This window comes from Panicum virgatum, chromosome 2N, assembly GCF_016808335.1.
Source record: "Panicum virgatum strain AP13 chromosome 2N, P.virgatum_v5, whole genome shotgun sequence".
Taxonomy (NCBI): domain Eukaryota; kingdom Viridiplantae; phylum Streptophyta; class Magnoliopsida; order Poales; family Poaceae; genus Panicum; species Panicum virgatum.
In genome coordinates this window covers 7,200,377-7,219,528 of record NC_053146.1, presented here as the reverse complement: position 1 = coordinate 7,219,528, position 19,152 = coordinate 7,200,377, and the positions used below count along the sequence as shown (strand labels likewise).

Below are 19,152 nucleotides of genomic sequence, written 5' to 3'. Positions count from 1 at the left end.
AAGGGACATTTGGTAAAGCACTGTAGCCCAAAGGCGAAATACAAGTTCGATTACCCGGAAAAAAAAGAAATACAAATTTGATTTGCTGAGTACGTAGAAATTTGTCCCTCGGTTCTTTTTACCACGTTTAGCCCACCTTTGTGCATTGTTTCAGTTTCAGGCATGACTCACGAGTCATGACTGGTTCATATTTTTGAATGAAATAGGAATTGTTTTGAACGAATCTGATAAAATTTAAACTCACGGCGGATTCGTGCTATAACTGTACTATCAAATTCGGTCATTTTTTTAGAGCAAGTCGTCAAATTCGGTCATTCGGAGTCGCAAGTTCAGCACATATAGTACAAATTGTACTGTACAATTCTTCCCAATTCTCAGATACAGCTTTAGCACTGATCATGATGGGCTGCATACATGGGCTTGTTGGCCTGCTAAGATAGTGGGCCAAGTAAGAAAAGGTAGCCCATTTATCTTTCTTTTTCCCTCTTTTTTCTTTGGTTTACACTCGAAAAAACCACTCGCCTAGGCAACGTTCAGCACATGATCGAGCACAAGTTCCTGCTCATTGGAAAAGGTTACCCTCCCCCCATTAAAAAAAAGAAGAAGAAAGGTTACTGTCCCTCTCCCTTTTCTGCACATGCGAGTTCTACCTTTCTGTGCATACAAATTTAGCACAAGTTCTACCTTTCTGCACATGTAGACACAACAGATTTCAGTCGTGGACTCGCAATTTATTCATGGTCCAAGCAACATAATCCGAATTCAGAGCACAGAGTGCAATTATTTCCTATTTTTATACAATTTAGTACTGACCATAGATCTTGCATCCTCGAAAAAGAGAATAGTGGCCACAACTCATCAAATTACCATGACGCGGAATGGCTGTTACTACACATAACAACAGGGTTCAAGAAGAACAGTGTGACTAAGGGAGCAGAATGGATCAGCATATCGCCGTTGGGAAAAAGCCTCTCATCAGCCAACCCTAAAAAAACCTCTCACTGGTCAAATGATGCAGCTATAGCTGCAGCCTGCAGCTGGAGCCCCGGCGAACCTCATCAGGCTGTTCATCACATCAACTCCATCTGCAGCCACATTGGCAGTGTCGGAGTTGTCGCCATTGAAGCAGTAAGCCGGAGCCTGCCACTTGGAGTCCTCCAACACTCCTCCCACCTCAAAGCTCATCACATGCTGCTGCATCCCTGGGAAACACGAGCATAAAAATGGTCATGCTGCTGCATCAACCAAGTTCTGCAGAAGTGGAGAAAATGATACTGCAATCAGAAATTCGCGTTTCAGAAATGCAGAGACTGCAATGAGGCAAGCATAACGACTAGATTAGTAGCAATCCGCCGATCCCAATCAAGAAAATGTTGAATCGGTGGATTCTAGATGCATCTGTGTACTAAAAAAATCACAGAACTGTGTGCTGCTGAATGAAGCAGTTGCTAAAAAATCACAGAACTGTGTACTGCGGAATGAAGCAGTTACTAAAAAATCACAGAACTGTGTACTGCTGAATGAAGCAGTTACTAAAAAATCACAGAACTGTGTACCTTGACTAGATTAGAGTGCAGAAAGAAAAGCAGAGTGACAAGTGTCCAGATCAAGAAACAAGACAATTGGAGGAATTCATACCGCATCACGCACAACGAAACTACAGACATGCCATACCACTGCTGCATCAGGGAAAAAACTATTTAAAAAAGATGGAATTTTTAGACTGCATCCCTACAAATTGCAGAGCAGAACCTGTACACTGTCAGAGTCAAGGTACTGGAAATCTGCGGCGCTGAATTAACAAGCGAAATGATATCTAGATGGAATTTGCTGCAGGTGGTAGCTACCATTGAAGAAATTCCAGCGGACGGGGCGGCCGGTGGCGACTTCCTCGTAGTACCAGATGAAATCGACCTTGGTCCACAGGTGGCAGTCGAAGCCGTCGACGTGCTCGCGGCCGAGGTACACGGCGCCGTCGGCGAGCCAGTCCGGCGGCAGGATCCCCACGGGGAACCGCATGGTGCGGCAGGACCCGGAGTCGAAGTAGTAGGAGGTGCCGTTGGTCCACTCGACGTCGTACGTCGGGTCGCCGGAGAGCTGGTTTTGGATGAGGTTGAGGTTGCGGCCCTTGGGCCAGTCGTAGTACAGGTCGATCAGCTGCAGCCGGCCGCCGCTCTCGGTGAGGTTGGTGAAGACCACCGCGTGGAACTGCTCCGGCCACGGCGTCGGCACCGGGGCGGGGGCGCCGGGCTTGACATTGGCCGTAGCGAAGGATCCGGCAGCGAGGAGGAGGAGGAGCGGGAGAAGCATGGGCGGCGACGGCGGCGGCGACATCGGCGGCTGTTGCAGCTTATTCCGAGCTTATCGCTTGGCGAGTGCTTACATGAGTGTACTGACAAACGGAGTGGGCGAGTGGGGAAGGAAGCGGTCTGTAAAGTGGGGCCCATTGGTCCATTACCAGTGGCAAAGTTGTAAAATAGGATTGGATGGGTTCGTACTTTACTTTATGGAGTCCATTCATTGTCTACCAACCTCCTGTTTTTATTGGAAGCTATTTTAAATCTAAAATAGAAGTACACTTTTAATTATTTGTTTTATTATTACTCTAGCTGTGATCAAAATTAAACATTTTTATCAATATGGTAAAAAATTATTTAAGAGGCTCGTTCTTTTACACCAGTAGAAGGGGTTCCATATAAATTCTAAATAAATTATGTACATTAGCATCATCAGGAAATTATTTTAATTTAGATGCACTCCATATTTGCATATAAGAAAGAAAGAGTTAGATCCATGATAATCATAAATCCAATGGAAGAGAGACTATACTTTTATTTGGTTGGATCAAAAAGGTTGTTCCAAGACTAATAGTTTGCTAATTCAATAGCTACCAACAAAGTATCGTTTGTGAGGTAAGAAATTGCTCTTACAATGTCGATGATTTACCAACTGAAACATTAGATCCTCCAAAATAGCACTTAAAAGGTTGACACATTCATATTTTGACAATTGAACCCTTTAAATACATTGTTTGCTCAAAAGCCAGCAAAAAATTATCATCTTCGTACTATACCACATTCCGTATTACTAACTTTTTGTGTTGGGATCAACTGATTTAGTTGGGATAAATATTTTCTCCATGAAAAAATGGAAATATCATGTGCTCCTATGGGCGGGTGTCCCCTAGTCGCCAGCATTAGCCTCCGTTTGCCAGTACACTCATGTCCTTTTTGTCTTTTCTTCTTATTCCATTACTTTCCCTATCCACGCTTACATGATTTCTCCTTTCTTTTCTCTCCTTCATTTTTATAGCTAATGTGGTATCACTGAAATAGCTAATGTCCAAATTTATCTCTAGCAAATTGTCCAGGAGATAGTTTCTATTTAAGTTGATTTCTAGCATTTTGTCTACAAAAATAACTCCTGACAGTGAGATGGGGGGGGGGATGTAGTGACAAGAGATAAGGATGTCAGTGACTCGCTATGCCCATGAAGTGTCAAAAACATATTATGGAACCGGCTTACTCTGTTTAATCTCTATCTCCATTAGAACCCGTTAGTATCATAGATAAATCCCTACCGCTGGCTAGATCTACATCAGACGCCAAGCACATGGGTGGGCACCTGCCCATGTACGCACAGATCATCAAAAAGTGCAGATGTTCTAACACCCAAGGGTACGCTATATTTCAGCTTGAACAATAATGCAACCACATAATGAGAAAAATAGAAAAATGCTCCAGACAATTGACAAAAAAACAATTAGAAGAACATAATTAAGGAACAATACCATTTACTAGTATTTTGGACAAGATTCGTGACACTCTCTTTCAGACAAGGTGTCACCGCATGCAGAAAGTCTCTCTTCAGTCAATCATCAAGGCTCAAGGCCTCTAGACAGCTCACTGTTCAAAAGATGCAGCTGCAGCCGGAGCCCCGGCGAACCCGATCATGCTGTTCACTAGATCGTCCCTGCTGCCCTGGCCGCCAACTCCACCAGCGGCGTCGCCGCCGTTGCTGCCATCGAAGCAGTAAGCCGGCGCCTGCCACATGGACGAGTCCTCCAGCACGCCCCCCGGTTCGAAGCTCAGCACATGCCGCTCATCCATCCCTGCGAAACGAAGCTATCACTCTGAGTCTGATCCATGGGGGACAGACGGCAAGATCGCGAGACGGGGATTCGCAGGTAGCAGGAGTACCAAATTACCAAAATTCCAGGCGACGGGGCGGCCGGTGGCGACGTCCTCGTAGTAGCGGGCGAAGAGGAAGTTGGACCAGACGTAGCAGTCGAAGCCGTCGACGCGCGCGCGGCCCAGGTAGGCGGCGTCGCCGGCCTTCTTCCAGTCGGGCGGCAGGAGGCCGACGTCGAAGTGGTAGGTCTGGCAGGACGTGGCGTCGAACAGGTAGGAGGTGCCGTTGGCCCACTCGACGTTCCGGAGCGGCGGCTCGCCGGCGTCGGGGAGCTGGAGGCGGACGAGGTTCAGGTCGCGCCCGCGGGGCCAGTCGTAGTAGATGTCGATCACCTGCAGCCGCCCGCCGCGCGCGGTCAGGTTGCTGACGACCAACGCGTGGTACTGCTCCGGCCACGGGGCCATCGCCGCCGCGGGAGGCTCGGCGGCGGACGCATGGGCCGCGGCGGCGAGGAGGAATGGGACCAGCAGGAGAGGCCACATCGGCGGGATTTTGTGGCTAATCACCAACACTTGGTCTGCGCGCGCCGATCAGCCTAAGCCACAACTTTATATGGGTTGTCTGCCTGAGTATTTTTTTTAGCAGTTATACACTTGAATTTTTTTGCACCGTTGGATGAAGATCCAAGAAACTAATGTCACGCACCGTTGGATGAAGATCGCGCTTTCCCTTTTCAAAATCATGACTCACGAAATTCGAGTGCGGAGGGTGGAAGAAATGCTCGAATGTCATTTAGCTTTCCCACTTTATATATGTTGGTGTTTCTTATTATAGCTTTGTAATTACAATATAACTTAGACACTTACAATAAATGTACACTCAGTCCCACCCCACGTACACAAACCCTACTTATATGACTGAACCGGCAAGTTCTTACACGCCCTTTCACTTCTTCTCATAGCTTTTGTTATAACGGTGTCAATGCAAGTGAATGGCGACAACTATATATAGTATGATAAAAGAGGTTCCATTTCATCACCAATGCATTATTATTTGTGTCCACAAATCATTTTCACATGCAAATTTGGTGTCAAACTGTTGCCGCATATATTGAACCCTTTTTTTTTGGAACCTGTATAAATCTCTCGCATCAATAATAACTTCATAAAAAAGGTAAAGTATTTGTCCGAGGCTTGTAATGTCTCAAGATTTGATAGGTGATCAAAACTAACAAGGAGCGAAAAATATGAACTATGAATACTAGAAAGTAAGATCGTCAAGGCAATTAGAAAAAACAATTTACATCCGAGTTAGGCGACTAGCATAGCCTTGTTTTTCTTTATTCCCTTCATTCCAAAACAAGTGTATGTCTGGAAATTTTCAAATGCATTACTTTTTTGGTGGATCGAATACATAACTAGTAGTGAGAAATAGTATTGTTACCTCTAATTAATTATAGCATTTATGATCAGCAGCGGGCCGCTGGCGGTGGCACCGGAGAGCTGGTCACAGATGGCCGCTGGCACCAGCACCGCAGCCAGTCGAAGTAGAGGAATTTCGATATTTGACATCGAATTCGCAGGCGTCACACCTTTTGACATTAAATTCACAGGCCTTTCGAAATATGACATCGGGCATGCGAATTTTTTCGAAACGGCAGATTTCGGGGTTTTTTTCTCGATTTCGCGATTTTCACTAATCTTTTCTCTTTTCTGGTCACTTGAAGTACCCAAAATACCCTCACCCTATCGTATCAACTAGAAAGGCGTCGCGGCATTGCCGCGCTGGCCAGTAGAGGACCCTTTGATTAAGTTTTTGATTCATATAAGAGTGAGGCTTTGATGCCGTGGGCAATAATTGTTTATCTGGAGATGCATTTTGTAACCACTTGAAGATATTGGTTAGCTTATTTTCGTAGGCTATTTTTTGGGCAACAAATAGTCCATGAACACATTAGTATAGTTTGTTAAAAAAGAAAAATAGAAGTGGAGTTGATCTATGTAGGAGAAGAAAGATTCATTGCACAGTACAAATGAAACAGTAACATTAAAATGATGTTGATGGAAACACTATAGCTTGCGTAAGTAATTGGTGAATTATTGAGTCATATTAATACTGGCTAAGCTAGTAATTTGGCAGATCCATGGCTTGCTCGTCTTGTTATTATTTTTTTTTCTGAATCCGCTGTTTGCAGGGTATGATGAGGAGGTTGGTGTTCAGGACAATACATTAGGGTCGTGTAGGTTTTGAAAACCAGTCTATCATGTCTTTCTGCCATTTTGTCATGTATCAGCAAATTTTCTGGGCAGGATATCAGAGAGAACCCAGTGTCCCTGAGTCTCCAATGTGTGGCTTCAGCGCACTGTCAGTCAAAGTCTTCCAGCAATCTGGTAAGTTGGCTCTAGTTAGCTGGTTATCGTTTTTTTTTGAAACAGTCAATAAGCAATGGTGTTTTTGAAGTTTTAAGCTATATCTTGTCCATTGCAGATGTCCCTATCTGTGGTAGAGATATTCTGGGAGATCTCAGGCTTAAAGAGGTTGTTAAAGCCCACACATAAGTGTCTCTTTACATCTCACAGATGATGTGTTCATAGATCATTAGATGGCAAATGTTTACACACATGTGCAGGGAAAACGCTCTAACATTGAAGTAACTAAATATCCATGATTGAAATTGTATGAGATCATATGGTAAAGCCATGAAGGGAATGGATTTCAAGCTTGATTTTAAGGGGGAACTAGTACAACTTTTGACAAAATTCAAAAGCAGCAAGCTAGATCAGACAAGTATCTAGACATGCCATTTAGTTTCCACAGGCCACATGCTTTGGCTTGCAGATATCACAAGTTTAGCTTGCACAACTACTATGTACAAAACATCAGTGCACAGATCACATGTTTGGCTTGCAAAACGATTTGTCTATGCTAGGAATAGTCAATACCATCCATGAGCACATTGATTTTCTTGGTGTGAAAATGATCTTGCATCCATGTATGGCCATGCGTGGCACTCAGTGTGCAGCAGCTAGCCATTCCTACTTGGGCACGGCAACTTGTCTCCTGTCTTGGAGCATCTGCAAAGTCAATCATGCATTAAATCTGCCTGGACATCTTTTAAAAGGTATGAGATCAAAACTGGTAAAAAAACAGGGCTGCTCCTGCTCAGTTCAAGGTAAAAACACTATGCTATTACTGCATATATACATGCTCAATGTTGAATGGAAGATGCATGCACATGCCAAGGACAGATAGGTATAAATAAGGTTTCTAGATATAGTCATGCTGGGCAGATGATAGATACTTGTAGTTGTGGCTTACCAATCAGACTTTGTTATAGTCATTCCCTCTAATTTCCTGCAAATGATAGGTACTTGTAGGTTACCAATGTGGATTCCTGGGTCACTTAAATTCCATTTGTTGCCTCACTAAAAAACAAAGCAATAATCCAACACCTCCAAATGTCAACAGCCATGTGCAACAACATTAAGGTTGAAGCAGCTCACATTAGCTAATTTGATAGATTGGTAAGTGCAAATTCTGGGGAGACGATAGAAGGGGAAAAATAGCACATATAAAAAGGAAATACTGCACATAAAAGATCTATAAACAGAATTATGAAATTGTACAGCACAAAAAGGAAACAATGGTTATTGGAGGCGCAATGGTTTGGAAGAAGACTCGCACCAGCCGAAAGAGGGAGGCAGTGATTATTGGACGCGCACATCGCAGAACCTAGGTCAGGAACCAAATCAATTTGGGGGGAAATTAGACAAAGGACGAGCAAATGAATAACATAGGTCAGGAACCAAACCGCGGCGAGGGGCGCAGCACGGCTGCGTGAGGCCGCAGGATGGGGTCCGGCCGGGGCAGTAGGTGCCGAGCAGACCTTGGGGACCGGCCGGCCGGGCGGCACACAGGGACGAGGCCGCGGCGGGGCGACGCAATGGCTGCAGCACGGCCGCGCAAGCCCGCGGCACAGGCTGCCGCAGGCCCGCCCGCACACCCGTCTGGTCGTGCGGGAAGTGGAGGGACGGAGCAGCGAAGGACCGGAGCGGCGACACGGAGGGGCAGAGGGCCGGATGCGGACGGCCTGCGGGTGGCGGGCTGGCGGCTAGGGTTGGGCAATGGGGGAGATGGGGAATCGGCCTGGCGGCGGCGGCGATTTTGGGAGGGCAAAGCGGCGGCGGCGGGATTTGGAGATCGCGAGGGGAGGGAGCCAGGAAATTGGTGAAGGGGTAGGGTTACGTCGATCTACTTACCAATGTAAGTGGCTCACCGGTGGGTCTCGTGGGCAAAGTTTTAGGAGATCCCGGATCCTGCTGGATCTGGCGGGCCTGTTGAGCAGTGGGTATGTGGGGGTGGGTGGTGCCGTGGTGGCGCCTATGGCCGGTCCGGAGCAGGCCGCCGACGAGTCTGGGGCTGCGACGCTCGCGTTCAAGCCAGGATAGTGGCTGCGGTGCGGGAGGAGGATGAGGACGACGCCGGCGCGGTGCAGGATCAGGCACGCGGCCCGCTCCATACGCTGAGCTGCAGGACGGAGGAGTCGACGAGGGACGCGCTCCGCGTCGTTCGTGCCCAATCTGACGGCTGATATTTTTCCGTTGACGTGGCCCAATGAGATGCCCGGGAATAGCAGCCATTTCGTAAGTAAAAGATTGAAATCGATCCGGTCGGCACCCATGACCTCTCTGTATTGTTCTTTCTCCCGTGTTCATCCGCCCACCTCTCCATCCGCTCGGGCCGAGGACGCCATCCGCGACAGCGCCGCCCGCCCGAGCCAGGACGCCCGCTCGCCGCAGGAGCGCCGGCCGCGGCCGGAGCGGCGGCCACAGGAGCGCCGCCCATGATCCCCTTCGAAGTTCCTCCCGGGTAAAAGCTATCTCTGAAACCCTAGACTGCCACCTAAGCTTTGTTCGTCGATTAGGGGGAAGCTGCATGGAATTGGAAGGTCGATTTGTGAGGAGTTTTAATGGCAAGGGCTGATTCGTATGCTCTTTTGTTTTTTTTTGTTGGAATTCGGTAGGGGGGAATCGGGGGAATCAGATGCAGCTTTTAGGTTGTCAGTTAAGGTTTCTCAATTCACTCGTGTACTGGATGATGGGAGTTCTGTTCTTGTGCCACGTCAGTCTGATGAATGGACAGTGAATGCTCACTCTTATTCTATGAAAGACCTAGAGAATGATATTGCAGCAAGGGTGAAATGGGGGAGCAGCCAACAGATAGCAATATATGAATTTGACCCAAACACTGGTGGAGAAAAGATCTTGGTGGATGATAAAGCCTTGTCTCTTGCTTTCTTAGAAAGAGAGAATCGGAAGAAGCTGTTTCTGTATGTTGATGTGCAGTCCAAACCTGCAGATTGTGTTTCTAACTCAGTTGTCACTGAAGTGATGAGCAATGTGAGCATAAATAATGTTAGTGCACCTGAACAATCAAATAATGAGGTAGGAGATGTAGATGTAATTGATTGGGACAGCCTGGATATTATTCCAATTGGTCAAGATCAGGTAGGTGCTGCTGTTTGTGTCATGGATGAAGAGGCAATGTATGAATTTCTTGGTCTTAGAGCAGAGGATGAAAGAGCAGAAAAAGAGAGGGCTGCAGCTGAAGAAGAGGCAGCCGAAGAAATTGGGGCTATGGATTTAGATGGTACTGAATTACCAGTTGATGATCATATTCCTGGTGAAGAAGCAGCTTTCTATGATAGGGAGGATCCTCCTATGGATGTTGGAACATTGTACCTTAGTATGGAAGAATTTCGGGCACCAGTAAGGCAGCATGCTATTAAAGGGCAGTTCGAGCTTGGAACTGAAATGTCATATCAAACATTGTTCAGGGGCTATTGCAAAGCTAATGGTTGTAAATGGGCCATTGTCGCACGGAAAATGAGTGGCACGGGTATAGCTTTTGCTAACTTAACCTGTTTTTATACTAACATGTAGCTTTATTATTTTTTGTTTACCTAGCTATGATAAACACCTATTGTTTTGAAGCTAACCAAGCTGTTTTTGTATGCAGATTACACTGAACAAGGAAGAGCACTTTTGTGCTTCAACCGGGAGAGTGAGGACCAAGATGGCAACATATCATTGGATGCAAACATTGGTGCAAAGAAACTGCAAAAGGAGCTAGAAGATAAGTATCAGGTATCAATTGGATATTCAACTGTATGGCTTGGTAGGCAAAAGGCTGCAGAACACATTTTTGGCACATGGGAAGAAAGTTTTGGATACTTGTTCAATTTTAAGGCAGAGGTTGAGAAAAAAATGCCGGGAAGTGTTGTAGAGATAGAATTGGTACAGAAGGATGAAGATGTATTTTTCCATAGTTTCTTTTGTTGCTTGAAACCTAGCATTGATGGTTTCCTGAATGGCTGTAGGCCATACTTGAGCATTGATTCAACAGCTCTAAATGGTAGGTGGAATGGTCACCTGTTTTCAGCTACGGCACTAGATGGTCACAACTGGATGTACCCAGTTGCTTTTGGTTTTTTTGATGGTGAGACAACTGAGAACTGGACTTGGTTTATGAGATAGCTGCAAAAGGCAATTGGAAATCCACCTCATCTAGCTATTAGTTCAGATGCTGCAAAGAGTATTGCAAATGCTATACAAGATGTGTATCCTTGGGCTGAACATAGAGAATGTTGTATACATTTGATGAAGAATTTTCGGAAGAGGTTCCAAGGGCCAGCATTTGGAAGAATGTATCCTGCAGCAAGAACTTTCCAGCCACAATATTATGAGGCAGAGGTGACAGAAGTCACTCCTAAGCACAAGATCATAAGACATGTGGTGAATCTTAAAAGTCATGAATGCACCTGCAGAGAGTGGCAAGTCTCAAGAAAACCATGTCCACATGCTTTGGCCCTCATCACTACAATAAGAAACCCAAATATAGAAAGCTACTTGCATCCTTACTACTCAGTGTACCATTTCAGACTAGCCTACTCTGGTGTCATCAAACCGTTGCCTGACAAGTCCCAGTGGCCTCATGTGGATCTTGGCTTCAAGGTCTTGCCGCCGTGTCCAAGAGAGAAGTTGGCCGGCAAAGAAAAAATAGATATCCAAGCTGCTTGGAAGACAAAGGCAACAAACCTAGAGGCAAAGGGGCCTGGCAGGTTCAGTGCAAGAATTGCTTTCAATTTGGACATAGGACTACATCACCAAAGTGCCCGCTAAATGGAACTAAGAAGAGGTATGCATGAGCTGTTATTTTTTCTTGCATATTTTCAGTTTTGAAGTTCTGAAATTTTTATAAATTTAACACAATTATAGGAAGAGCCGTGCTAAAAAAAGGGAAGGCTGGGAGGCCACCTGGTAGTAGCAAGGAAGGTGCAAGTACATCAAAAAGACAGAGGGTTTAGGAGCAAGAATGTTCATTCAGCACAGCACAAAGACGGTGCCACCGTCAGCACACCACAAGAAGGTGCCACCGCCCCTACAGAAAGGTATTTCATGCCATGAATTTAATTAATGTTTTCATTTCAGCCTTGTTTATGTAAGTTGACACAAATTTCATATCTATTTCAGCCAACAAGTGATGTTGACAGAGGGTGTGACAACAAGCAGTACTCCAAAAAGTAAGAAGAAGGCAGCTTTTAAGAAGAAACTCCAACTAAAAAGAAGCTAGCTACCAAGAAGAAACTGTGAAGACCTTTTCATGTGATGCTTTTGTATTTTGATACACACAGCACCTGTTATGCTTGTGTGCTACCACCTATTATGCTTTTGTGTGGTCCTAGACACAGCACCTATTATGCATATTTTCAGAATATGTTATTGTATTTTCAGAACCATGTCATTCTATTTTCAGGACCTATCTTTGTATTTTCAGAACCATGTCAGAATGTCAGACTCTGTGTGAGAACATGTCAAGTTTATTGGCTCACATATATCCAACTGATCATGATATTAATTCATCCCTCAAAGAAGCAGAATACAGGGACATGCTGTCGAATTTTTTTAAAAAAATTTAACAACATATAGCATCAAATCTCCATATCATTGCACTGATAAACATAGGGACAATCCACATTACAAAGATTTCCATTACAAATGCCATTACACAGATCTAATGCTCTACTTAAGTGCAAATCCCACAACTAACAACAACGCAATCAGCACAGCACATGCACATTTCGTTTTCCTTTCTTCATTCTTCAAGTCCTCAATTTGCAGCTTCATCTTTCACATCTCCTCCTTTAAATCATGCAATCCCTCCCTGACTTGCTCAATTGCTTCCACCTCATGCACACCATCCATGTCAACATTGGTCCTGCAATGCTCCAGGTAGCCTTTGGTCTCAAGGTAGTGCTCATATTTATTCTGAAACATATAAAACCCACATCGATTTTCCTCCTGCAAAAACTCCAATCAGATTTCTAGTCCACTTGTAAATCAATACGAATCAAGATGAATTTGAGAGAAACCTCACCAATTCATTGTATCTTGGGCATATGAAAAATCTCTTGCCTCGATTTTTAGTCCACTTGCAAGTGAAAGCAACCAGCCTCAAATCCTTGCAGTACGGACACATGATGAGCGGCAAATTCGTCACCTCATCAACCACGGCCGATGGGGCGACCTCCCAGCGCGGTCGAAGCGCCCAGCATGACCGGCTGCAGCGCTCGGTTTTGCGTAGCAGGGGCCCTCCTCCACATCCCCGCAGAAGAGCTGCCTCCCTGCGACTGGGCGCCGGCGCTCCCTGCAGCAGCACCACGCGAGAGAGCGGAGAGATCCGCGAGAGTGAGAACTAACCCAGAGAGAGAGGTGAAGGAGATGAAGACAGCGGGCGACCGAACCTCCTGCGGCGGCAGACCTCCTGCGCGCGTTCGCGGACCTCCTGCGGCCGGGCAAGCGGCCGGCCGACGTCCAGCGCGGACCTCCTGCTGACGGGGGGAGTGGGCGGCGGACCTTCTGCAGCGGCCAGGCGGAGGAGCTCCTGCGGCGGGCGGCCACACTCAGGCGGGCGACGGCGACAAGAACAGAGAACCGCAAGAACGGGAGGAGAGGACTGGATCGATTATGATCCAATCGATCCTAAAGGGATGGAGTCAGGGGTATTTTGGGCACTTCAAGTGACCAAAAAAAGGAAAAGATTAGTGAAAATCGCGAAATCGAGAAAAAACCCCGAAATCTCCCGTTTGAAAAAATTCGCATGTCCGATGTCATATTTCGAAAGACATACGAATTTAATGTCAAGAGACATGAGACCTACGAATTCGATGTCAAATATCAAAATTCGTCGTCGATGGAGATGTCAATCTGCCGCAGCCGCCCGCCGCTCGCCGTCAGGTTCGTGATCTTTTACTTCTCTCCTGCAGGTAACTCGGCACGCCACGGTCGCCCGCCACATCTTCTACTGACCAAGCCTCCATTTTTTTTTGAGGAAACAAAATAGGCCTTCAATTTGGATAGACGAAGGCCAAGATAAACCCGGAGTCCCGGACCAAGCCTCCAATTTGAACGTGTGCAATGCCACGATCATTGTGGCCCGTGATTCGCGAGTTTTGACAGCGGAAGAACAAGTTGAGTGACTTCTTCTTTTTTTTTGCCACACAAGAGAAAAATAAATCACTCAATATGTTGCTCTCGAGGAGTAAAAGGTCATTTGCATCTTAACTTCTCCCTAAGACTCTTCCAGCTCGGCTAAGACCTGCCAAGGTGTCTGTGACTCGGATTCAAATCATATGTTTTTTATTCATGGATTCAGATTATAGGGAATGTTGTGGAAAATGGCGAGTACGTTCAGGACATGACAGGCCTTGTTAGATGATATATTTCTTTCGGGCTCAAGAAAAATAAGATTTATTTCTTCTTCAGAGGAAATGAAAATAGTTCCGTTAGAGTGCGTTATCCGTCAAGAGTGTCCTCACCATTTTCACAGCATTATTCCCTTAAATTTGAATGATGCTTATGGTGTCAACTGTTTTTTATTATTTTTTATATTAGTTATCAAATAGATACCTTCATCCCTTTTACTACTATATGAAAGGCATAGGCATCAGAGGTGAATATTTCGTGCAAAAAGAAAACCTAGATTTGATAAGAGTCCAGCCACAAACAGTTAAATACCCCTTTATTTGGTGGGCTGAGAATTTGACGGAAACGGCCCGCAAAGGCGATTGTGGGCTGCGACTTTTGGTGGGCTGTGGATTGGGTGGGCTACCTATGGGCTGCAACTTGGGTCGGTTGCAGTTGCACTATGGGGTTAATTAGCAACAGGCCTAAAGGTGCGGGAGCGTGCGCGTAGGCTAAAACATACTATAGGAAGTGGGGGCCCAAAAAACATACTAGCCCACCTTCCCCTCCTCACCCGACGGCCCAGACATGGCCCAAGGACCCAATTTCGGTACTGAGAAGCAGCCTCCAAGCCCAGGACGCGCTCCACTCCTCGGACTCTCCCCGACGCCCGACTCCCTCCCCTTCCCCTTCGCGGTTCCTCGTTCCGAAGTACCGAACCCTAGGTAGCCGGCAGCTGGCGGCGGAAGCACGGCGGCAGACCTTGCGGGGCAGCAGAGGGCAGCCCAAAGGCGCGCTACGGTGCCAGCCAGTGCGCCCGCAGCTGCGCAGAGCGGTGCCGCAGGGGGCTCCGCGGCGGCCGGCGGGCATAGCGGCCTAGGCATCGATTCCATCCCTACCCATTCCGCGCCTTCGTCCGTTCTCCCTTATCCGCTCCGTGATCAGCACAGACAGCACCTGAGTTGCTGAGGTGAGCAATTTGTCCATGCTTTGTAAATTTGTAATTTGTGATTGCAATTTGCGAATGTCTGTGTATTTGTGACAATGTGATAGTGACCGTGATGCAAGTTAGGATCAATTTTATGAATCTATAATTTAGGCTGTCAAAAAAATTACCATTTCAAATTTTGAATACGGATGCTCCAATCCAAATCTTGGACTCGCCCCTGTTGGGCAGAATACTAATTCGGTGAATTCAAAGCGCAATCCTGAGTTAGCGCTCCATTGAATGCGCGAACCTGGGTGGCAAAGTTCCAGGTGGGTTTGGGGTTTAACCAAGCTGCAGAATCATAGGGCAGAAGGGGCAGTTTGTGAGGCTGTGTTGCTGTCATGGTGAATTTACATTGTTTATATGCTCCTGCATTATGGCTCTAGCCAGGAATATCCTGCAAAAATGGCATTGCTCGAACTATTTAGGAGAGTTTGTAAACTTGTTGGGATACTGGTTCTTGATTTGCCATATTTGGGGAAAATGGAGTCTTTTAATCCATATGGGAGGAGAAATTTGACAATGTATTTAGTGCCTGGTTTATGTCTAGTCGCACGACTGAGCTCCAGTATGCGAACTGAACACATGACTCTATTGGTCTTAAGATGCTTATCCCTTTGCACAGGACGGAAGGTCCATGACATTTCTTATGCACTTGTGAGTGAGATAACAAAATAAAACGTGCGGCATTGTGATCAATTGGCTATTTTGCTTTTTTTTCCATTCCTTGTTTGTGATGACTGATGAGTTGACTGCTGTGAATGCAGATGACTAGGTGGGATGAAATTTTGACTCTTCCAGTTCAGAACCCACCCACATTGGAGTTCTCAGCTGCAGATATCATGTGGTCCATGGTGGTAGGCTGGAAGGATTCTATGGACAGGCTTGCACTTATACCATTTTCTAGGGTGAATGACTTTGTCAGAGGAGAGTCAAACAACAAAGATTGCCCAACAAGATTTCATGTTGAAGCACGGAGAAGGCGTCCTCCGACAATGAACTGCAAGCCGAAAGTTGATGGGATACTTGAGTATATTCTGTAAGTTTTCGAAGCATTGATTATGCTTTTCGTCAGACATACAGCTCGTTATTTGTCTGGCCACTTAAAAGTTAAAATGAATTTATTGGTGCGATTCCTTATTCCAGATGTTGAAATTCAGGGTACAATTTTGAACTTGATGACACCATTGCTTGCAGGTATTGGTGTTCTTTTGGTCCAGATGATTATAGAAAGGGTGGTGATTTCCGGCCTAGCAGGCCCTTCGCAGAAAAGAGGAAAACAGCTGCTGGACGCCCTAATACAAAGAGAGGATGTACTTGCCATTTTATTGTGAAGCGCTTGATTGCTGAACCATCTGTGGCTCTTGTGATATATAACCATAATAAGCATGTAGATAAGAAAGGCATGCCATGCCATGGTCATATGGACAAGATGGCTGTAGGAACAAAGGCAATGTTTGCACCATACATATCAGACGAGCTTCGCCTGCAAGTTATGTCTTTGCTCTACGTTGGTATTCCTGTGGAGACCATAATGCAGAGGCATACTGAAATGGTTGAAAAGCAAGGAGGGCCATCAAATAGAGATGATCTTCTTACTCACAGATATGTTAGGATACTGGAAAGGAAAATACGGCGTTCTGATTATGAGCTTGATGATGATGACGCTATAAGTATCGACATATGGGTTGAAAATCACCAGGACTGTGTATTCTTCTATGAAGATTTTTCAGACACAGACACCTTTGTCCTGGGCATTCAGACGGATTGGCAGCTGCAGCAAATGATTCAGTTTGGCAGCCGTAGTTTACTGGCTTCTGATTCAAAGTTTGGAACAAACAAGATAAAGGTTTGTCAGTGATTCTTTTGTCAATAACTCAATATGTTCCAATAATAGTTTAAAATTTGCTCGATTTCATTTCATCGTAGCATTGCCATTCACCATTTTGCAGTATCCTGTACACAGCATCCTTGTTTTCGACCAGCAGAAAAATGCAATTCCTGTTGCATGGATTATAACCCCCAATTTTGCACATGGTGAAATATATAAATGGATGGGCGCTCTTTATGACCGAGCTCACACAAAAGATCCTACATGGCAATTGGGTGGCTTTATTATTGATGATCCCTTGGCAGATGTTCGCACAATAAGGTATTCAATGGTTTTCTACTTCAGTATACTCTTTCCTTGTTCTGTATGTCCTGACCATATAACATACTGAACAGGGAAGTGTTCCAGTGCCCGGTACTGATCAGTTTGTGGCGTATCCGGCATGCTTGGCATAAAAATTTGGTCAATAAATGTTCAGACATTGAAAAGCGTTCAGCGATGGCCAAATTTCTTGGAGATGCTATATCCAGTATATGTAGAGGAGGTGGTAATGTTGAATTATTTGAAGCCTTTCTACAAGATTTTGTTGATTGTGCTGGGTTTCTAGACTACTTCAGAGCACTATGGTTTCCAAGACTTGGTCAGTTCATATACTTTTCCTGTATCATATTTTGCTTTTCCATATCTGAGTTTTAGTGTCTTGTCAAGGTTTTGAGTTGTATGTTAAGAAGAAAAGTGTTCAATTATTCGATGAGGTTTCTTGATTTTTGTTTGATCTGCTACTGTTGACTGCTAAATCTCTTCCAGGGGCATGGACAGCTGTCTTAAAGACCACTCCGTTGGCTACTGCAGAGGTAGCTTCGGCAATCGAGAGCTACCATCACCTGCTAAAACTTCGGCTACTGAATGAGACAGATGAAAGCGTCTACTGGCGTGCAGATTGGTTGATTCATAAGTTGGGTACAAAGGTCCATTCTTACTTCTGGCTTGATGGATACTCAGGAAAGGACAGCTTTTCACGTTACTGGAGGAGTGAATGGAGCAGTGGCCTAAACCCATGGCGCCAGGGATTGCAGATTCCAGATTCTGATGTTACCATTGAAGGCAATTGTGCCAGAGTGGTCAGCCAGAAGAATAAGGAGAAGTCACATGTTGTACGGAATCCAGGTTCTGAGTTTGCGTTATGCGATTGTAACTGGTCAAGGAAGGGGAACCTTTGCAAACATGCAATAAAGTCGACCAAGGTCTGCCGTGACAGGGGATTAGCGCTGCCATCATTAGCGCTGTTCCGCTATTACCAGGCACTGGCAAATCTTGTTCATTGCCCACCCAGTGATACTGTGATTAGTGACCATGCAATGGCTGTGGCTGTTTCTGTTAAGACACAGTTAGATGCAGTGATTTGCACCACTAATTGTAGCTCTTCAAATAGGCCAGTTTTCCAGGATCCACAATTAGCCAGTAAGCCTAGAGAATCTAAAATTGATGAAACCAACACTGAGAATGGTGTGTGCACAAGTCAATCCAAGGCTGCGTCTGGTGATGAAGTACCCATGAATCAGGGCAGTCGAGCTCGCAAGAAAAGAAAGTCGGGGAATGCCAATGGCAACAGTGAAGATGTTTCAACATATCAGGACAGTCTGGCTCGCAAGAAAAGGAAGTCAGGAGAAGCTTCTGACAATGATGAAGAGGCATCCACAGAAGAGGACAGCCAGGTTTATGGGAGAAGCAAGTCTCGAAAAGACTTCGCTGATAATGAAGAGTTTTCCATAGATCAGGACAGTCCAGATCATGAGAAAAAGAAAGCCGGGAGAAGCTTCGACGATGAAGGAACTTCTGGGACACCAATTAAGCAACGTCTGAAACAGAAAGCAGCCAAACAACCATTGGACTGAACGAGTCTTCAGCCGGGTTTTAAATAGCGTGCTATAGTGGTTTCGCGGAGCTGCTGCTAGCGGGATATAGCAGCACTAATAGCGTTTTGAGAACCCTGCCACTAAATCCTATAACCTGCTATTTAAAACATTGGTCTTCAGTCAATGTTAGATTAGCTGAAGGCACAAGTGGGACATGACAGATAGGTTAGGTACCCCGGTGCACCTAGATCCTGATGCTTGTAAATTTCGAGCTGCTCAAAATATCGGTCAGATCAGCTGCCTACGACTGAGAAGATGGTGTAAATTATGCAGGGCACAACAATGACAAGTTACATTCTAACTGCTGGTACAAGGTCGATAGCAATAATTTGTTAGCCTTGTGAAACCCAATGGAATCTTCTCAAGACTTGGACACGGCCGATTGGGATTACCTGTGATTGGGCAATGCAGGAATTCGAACTTGCTGTAGTTTGGGCCAAACATTCAATACCCTCAAGACGAGCTCACGGTGTGGTTAGACTTTGTCTATCTACAACCATTTTTAGTTCATGTTTAATTATGGATAAAGTTCATTTTTGGCCA

General features: G+C 45.5%; 4 protein-coding genes and 3 long non-coding RNA genes across 11 annotated transcripts; 3 read left to right on the top strand and 4 right to left on the bottom strand.

The window, feature by feature from the left end:
* Positions 1–710: 710 nt before the first annotated feature.
* On the bottom strand, positions 711–3,454 carry LOC120659598 (uncharacterized protein At4g14100-like). Of its 3 annotated transcripts, XR_005669113.1 has the most exons (3): positions 1,848–3,454; positions 1,639–1,731; positions 1,069–1,202 (listed from the first exon to the last, which is right to left on the bottom strand). XR_005669113.1 is itself a non-coding variant. In XM_039937791.1 (2 exons), the coding sequence occupies exons 1-2, from the start codon at positions 2,332–2,334 to the stop codon at positions 1,006–1,008; spliced, it is 684 nt and encodes a 227-aa protein (XP_039793725.1). In that variant the 5' UTR covers positions 2,335–2,422; the 3' UTR covers positions 711–1,005. The 3 variants fall into 3 exon arrangements, 2 of the variants coding, with proteins under 2 accessions (XP_039793725.1, XP_039793726.1); XM_039937791.1 differs by lacking the exon at positions 1,639–1,731 and having other exon boundaries at positions 711–1,202; positions 1,848–2,422; XM_039937792.1 differs by lacking the exon at positions 1,639–1,731 and having other exon boundaries at positions 1,107–1,251.
* A 206-nt stretch (positions 3,455–3,660) lies between these two features.
* LOC120659599 (uncharacterized protein At4g14100-like) lies at positions 3,661–4,721 on the bottom strand. The gene is made up of 2 exons (XM_039937793.1): positions 4,208–4,721; positions 3,661–4,111 (listed from the first exon to the last, which is right to left on the bottom strand). The coding sequence occupies exons 1-2, from the start codon at positions 4,671–4,673 to the stop codon at positions 3,903–3,905; spliced, it is 675 nt and encodes a 224-aa protein (XP_039793727.1). The 5' UTR covers positions 4,674–4,721; the 3' UTR covers positions 3,661–3,902.
* Positions 4,722–6,818: 2,097 nt separating this feature from the next.
* LOC120659595 lies at positions 6,819–8,384 on the bottom strand. 2 transcript variants are annotated; one of them, XR_005669108.1, is made up of 2 exons: positions 7,943–8,384; positions 6,819–7,863 (listed from the first exon to the last, which is right to left on the bottom strand). It is a non-coding gene; the product is annotated as an uncharacterized LOC120659595 (long non-coding RNA). The 2 variants fall into 2 exon arrangements; XR_005669109.1 differs by having other exon boundaries at positions 8,018–8,384.
* Positions 8,385–8,818: 434 nt separating this feature from the next.
* LOC120662323 lies at positions 8,819–10,073 on the top strand. Its single transcript, XM_039941497.1, has 2 exons — positions 8,819–9,000; positions 9,155–10,073. Exons 1-2 carry the CDS (start codon positions 8,975–8,977, stop codon positions 10,071–10,073), a joined length of 945 nt encoding a protein of 314 aa, XP_039797431.1. The 5' UTR covers positions 8,819–8,974.
* Positions 10,074–10,228: 155 nt separating this feature from the next.
* Positions 10,229–12,021, top strand: LOC120659596. The gene is made up of 3 exons (XR_005669110.1): positions 10,229–11,328; positions 11,409–11,581; positions 11,664–12,021. It is a non-coding gene; the product is annotated as an uncharacterized LOC120659596 (long non-coding RNA).
* Positions 12,022–12,116: 95 nt separating this feature from the next.
* Positions 12,117–12,890, bottom strand: LOC120659597. 2 transcript variants are annotated; one of them, XR_005669112.1, is made up of 2 exons: positions 12,563–12,890; positions 12,117–12,491 (listed from the first exon to the last, which is right to left on the bottom strand). It is a non-coding gene; the product is annotated as an uncharacterized LOC120659597 (long non-coding RNA). The 2 variants fall into 2 exon arrangements; XR_005669111.1 differs by having other exon boundaries at positions 12,568–12,888.
* Positions 12,891–14,530: 1,640 nt separating this feature from the next.
* Positions 14,531–19,152, top strand: LOC120659594. The gene is made up of 6 exons (XM_039937789.1): positions 14,531–14,844; positions 15,630–15,901; positions 16,060–16,711; positions 16,815–17,014; positions 17,089–17,333; positions 17,501–19,152. Exons 2-6 carry the CDS (start codon positions 15,630–15,632, stop codon positions 18,586–18,588), a joined length of 2,457 nt encoding a protein of 818 aa, XP_039793723.1. The 5' UTR covers positions 14,531–14,844; the 3' UTR covers positions 18,589–19,152.

Coding starts and splice junctions, on each gene's coding strand:
- LOC120659598 (XM_039937791.1), bottom strand. CDS start 2,334: ATGTCGCCGCCGCCGTCGCCGCCCATGCTTCTCCCGCTCCTCCTCCTC. Junction 1,203..1,847: donor CCGCTGGAATTTCTTCAATG/GTAGCTACCACC, acceptor CGTGTTTCCCAG/GGATGCAGCAGCATGTGATG.
- LOC120659599 (XM_039937793.1), bottom strand. CDS start 4,673: ATGTGGCCTCTCCTGCTGGTCCCATTCCTCCTCGCCGCCGCGGCCCAT. Junction 4,112..4,207: donor CCCCGTCGCCTGGAATTTTG/GTAATTTGGTAC, acceptor TTCGTTTCGCAG/GGATGGATGAGCGGCATGTG.
- LOC120662323 (XM_039941497.1), top strand. CDS start 8,975: ATGATCCCCTTCGAAGTTCCTCCCGG. Junction 9,001..9,154: donor CCCTTCGAAGTTCCTCCCGG/GTAAAAGCTATC, acceptor GGAATTCGGTAG/GGGGGAATCGGGGGAATCAG.
- LOC120659594 (XM_039937789.1), top strand. CDS start 15,630: ATGACTAGGTGGGATGAAATTTTGACTCTTCCAGTTCAGAACCCACCC. Junction 16,712..16,814: donor TTGGAACAAACAAGATAAAG/GTTTGTCAGTGA, acceptor ACCATTTTGCAG/TATCCTGTACACAGCATCCT. Junction 17,015..17,088: donor GCAGATGTTCGCACAATAAG/GTATTCAATGGT, acceptor CATACTGAACAG/GGAAGTGTTCCAGTGCCCGG.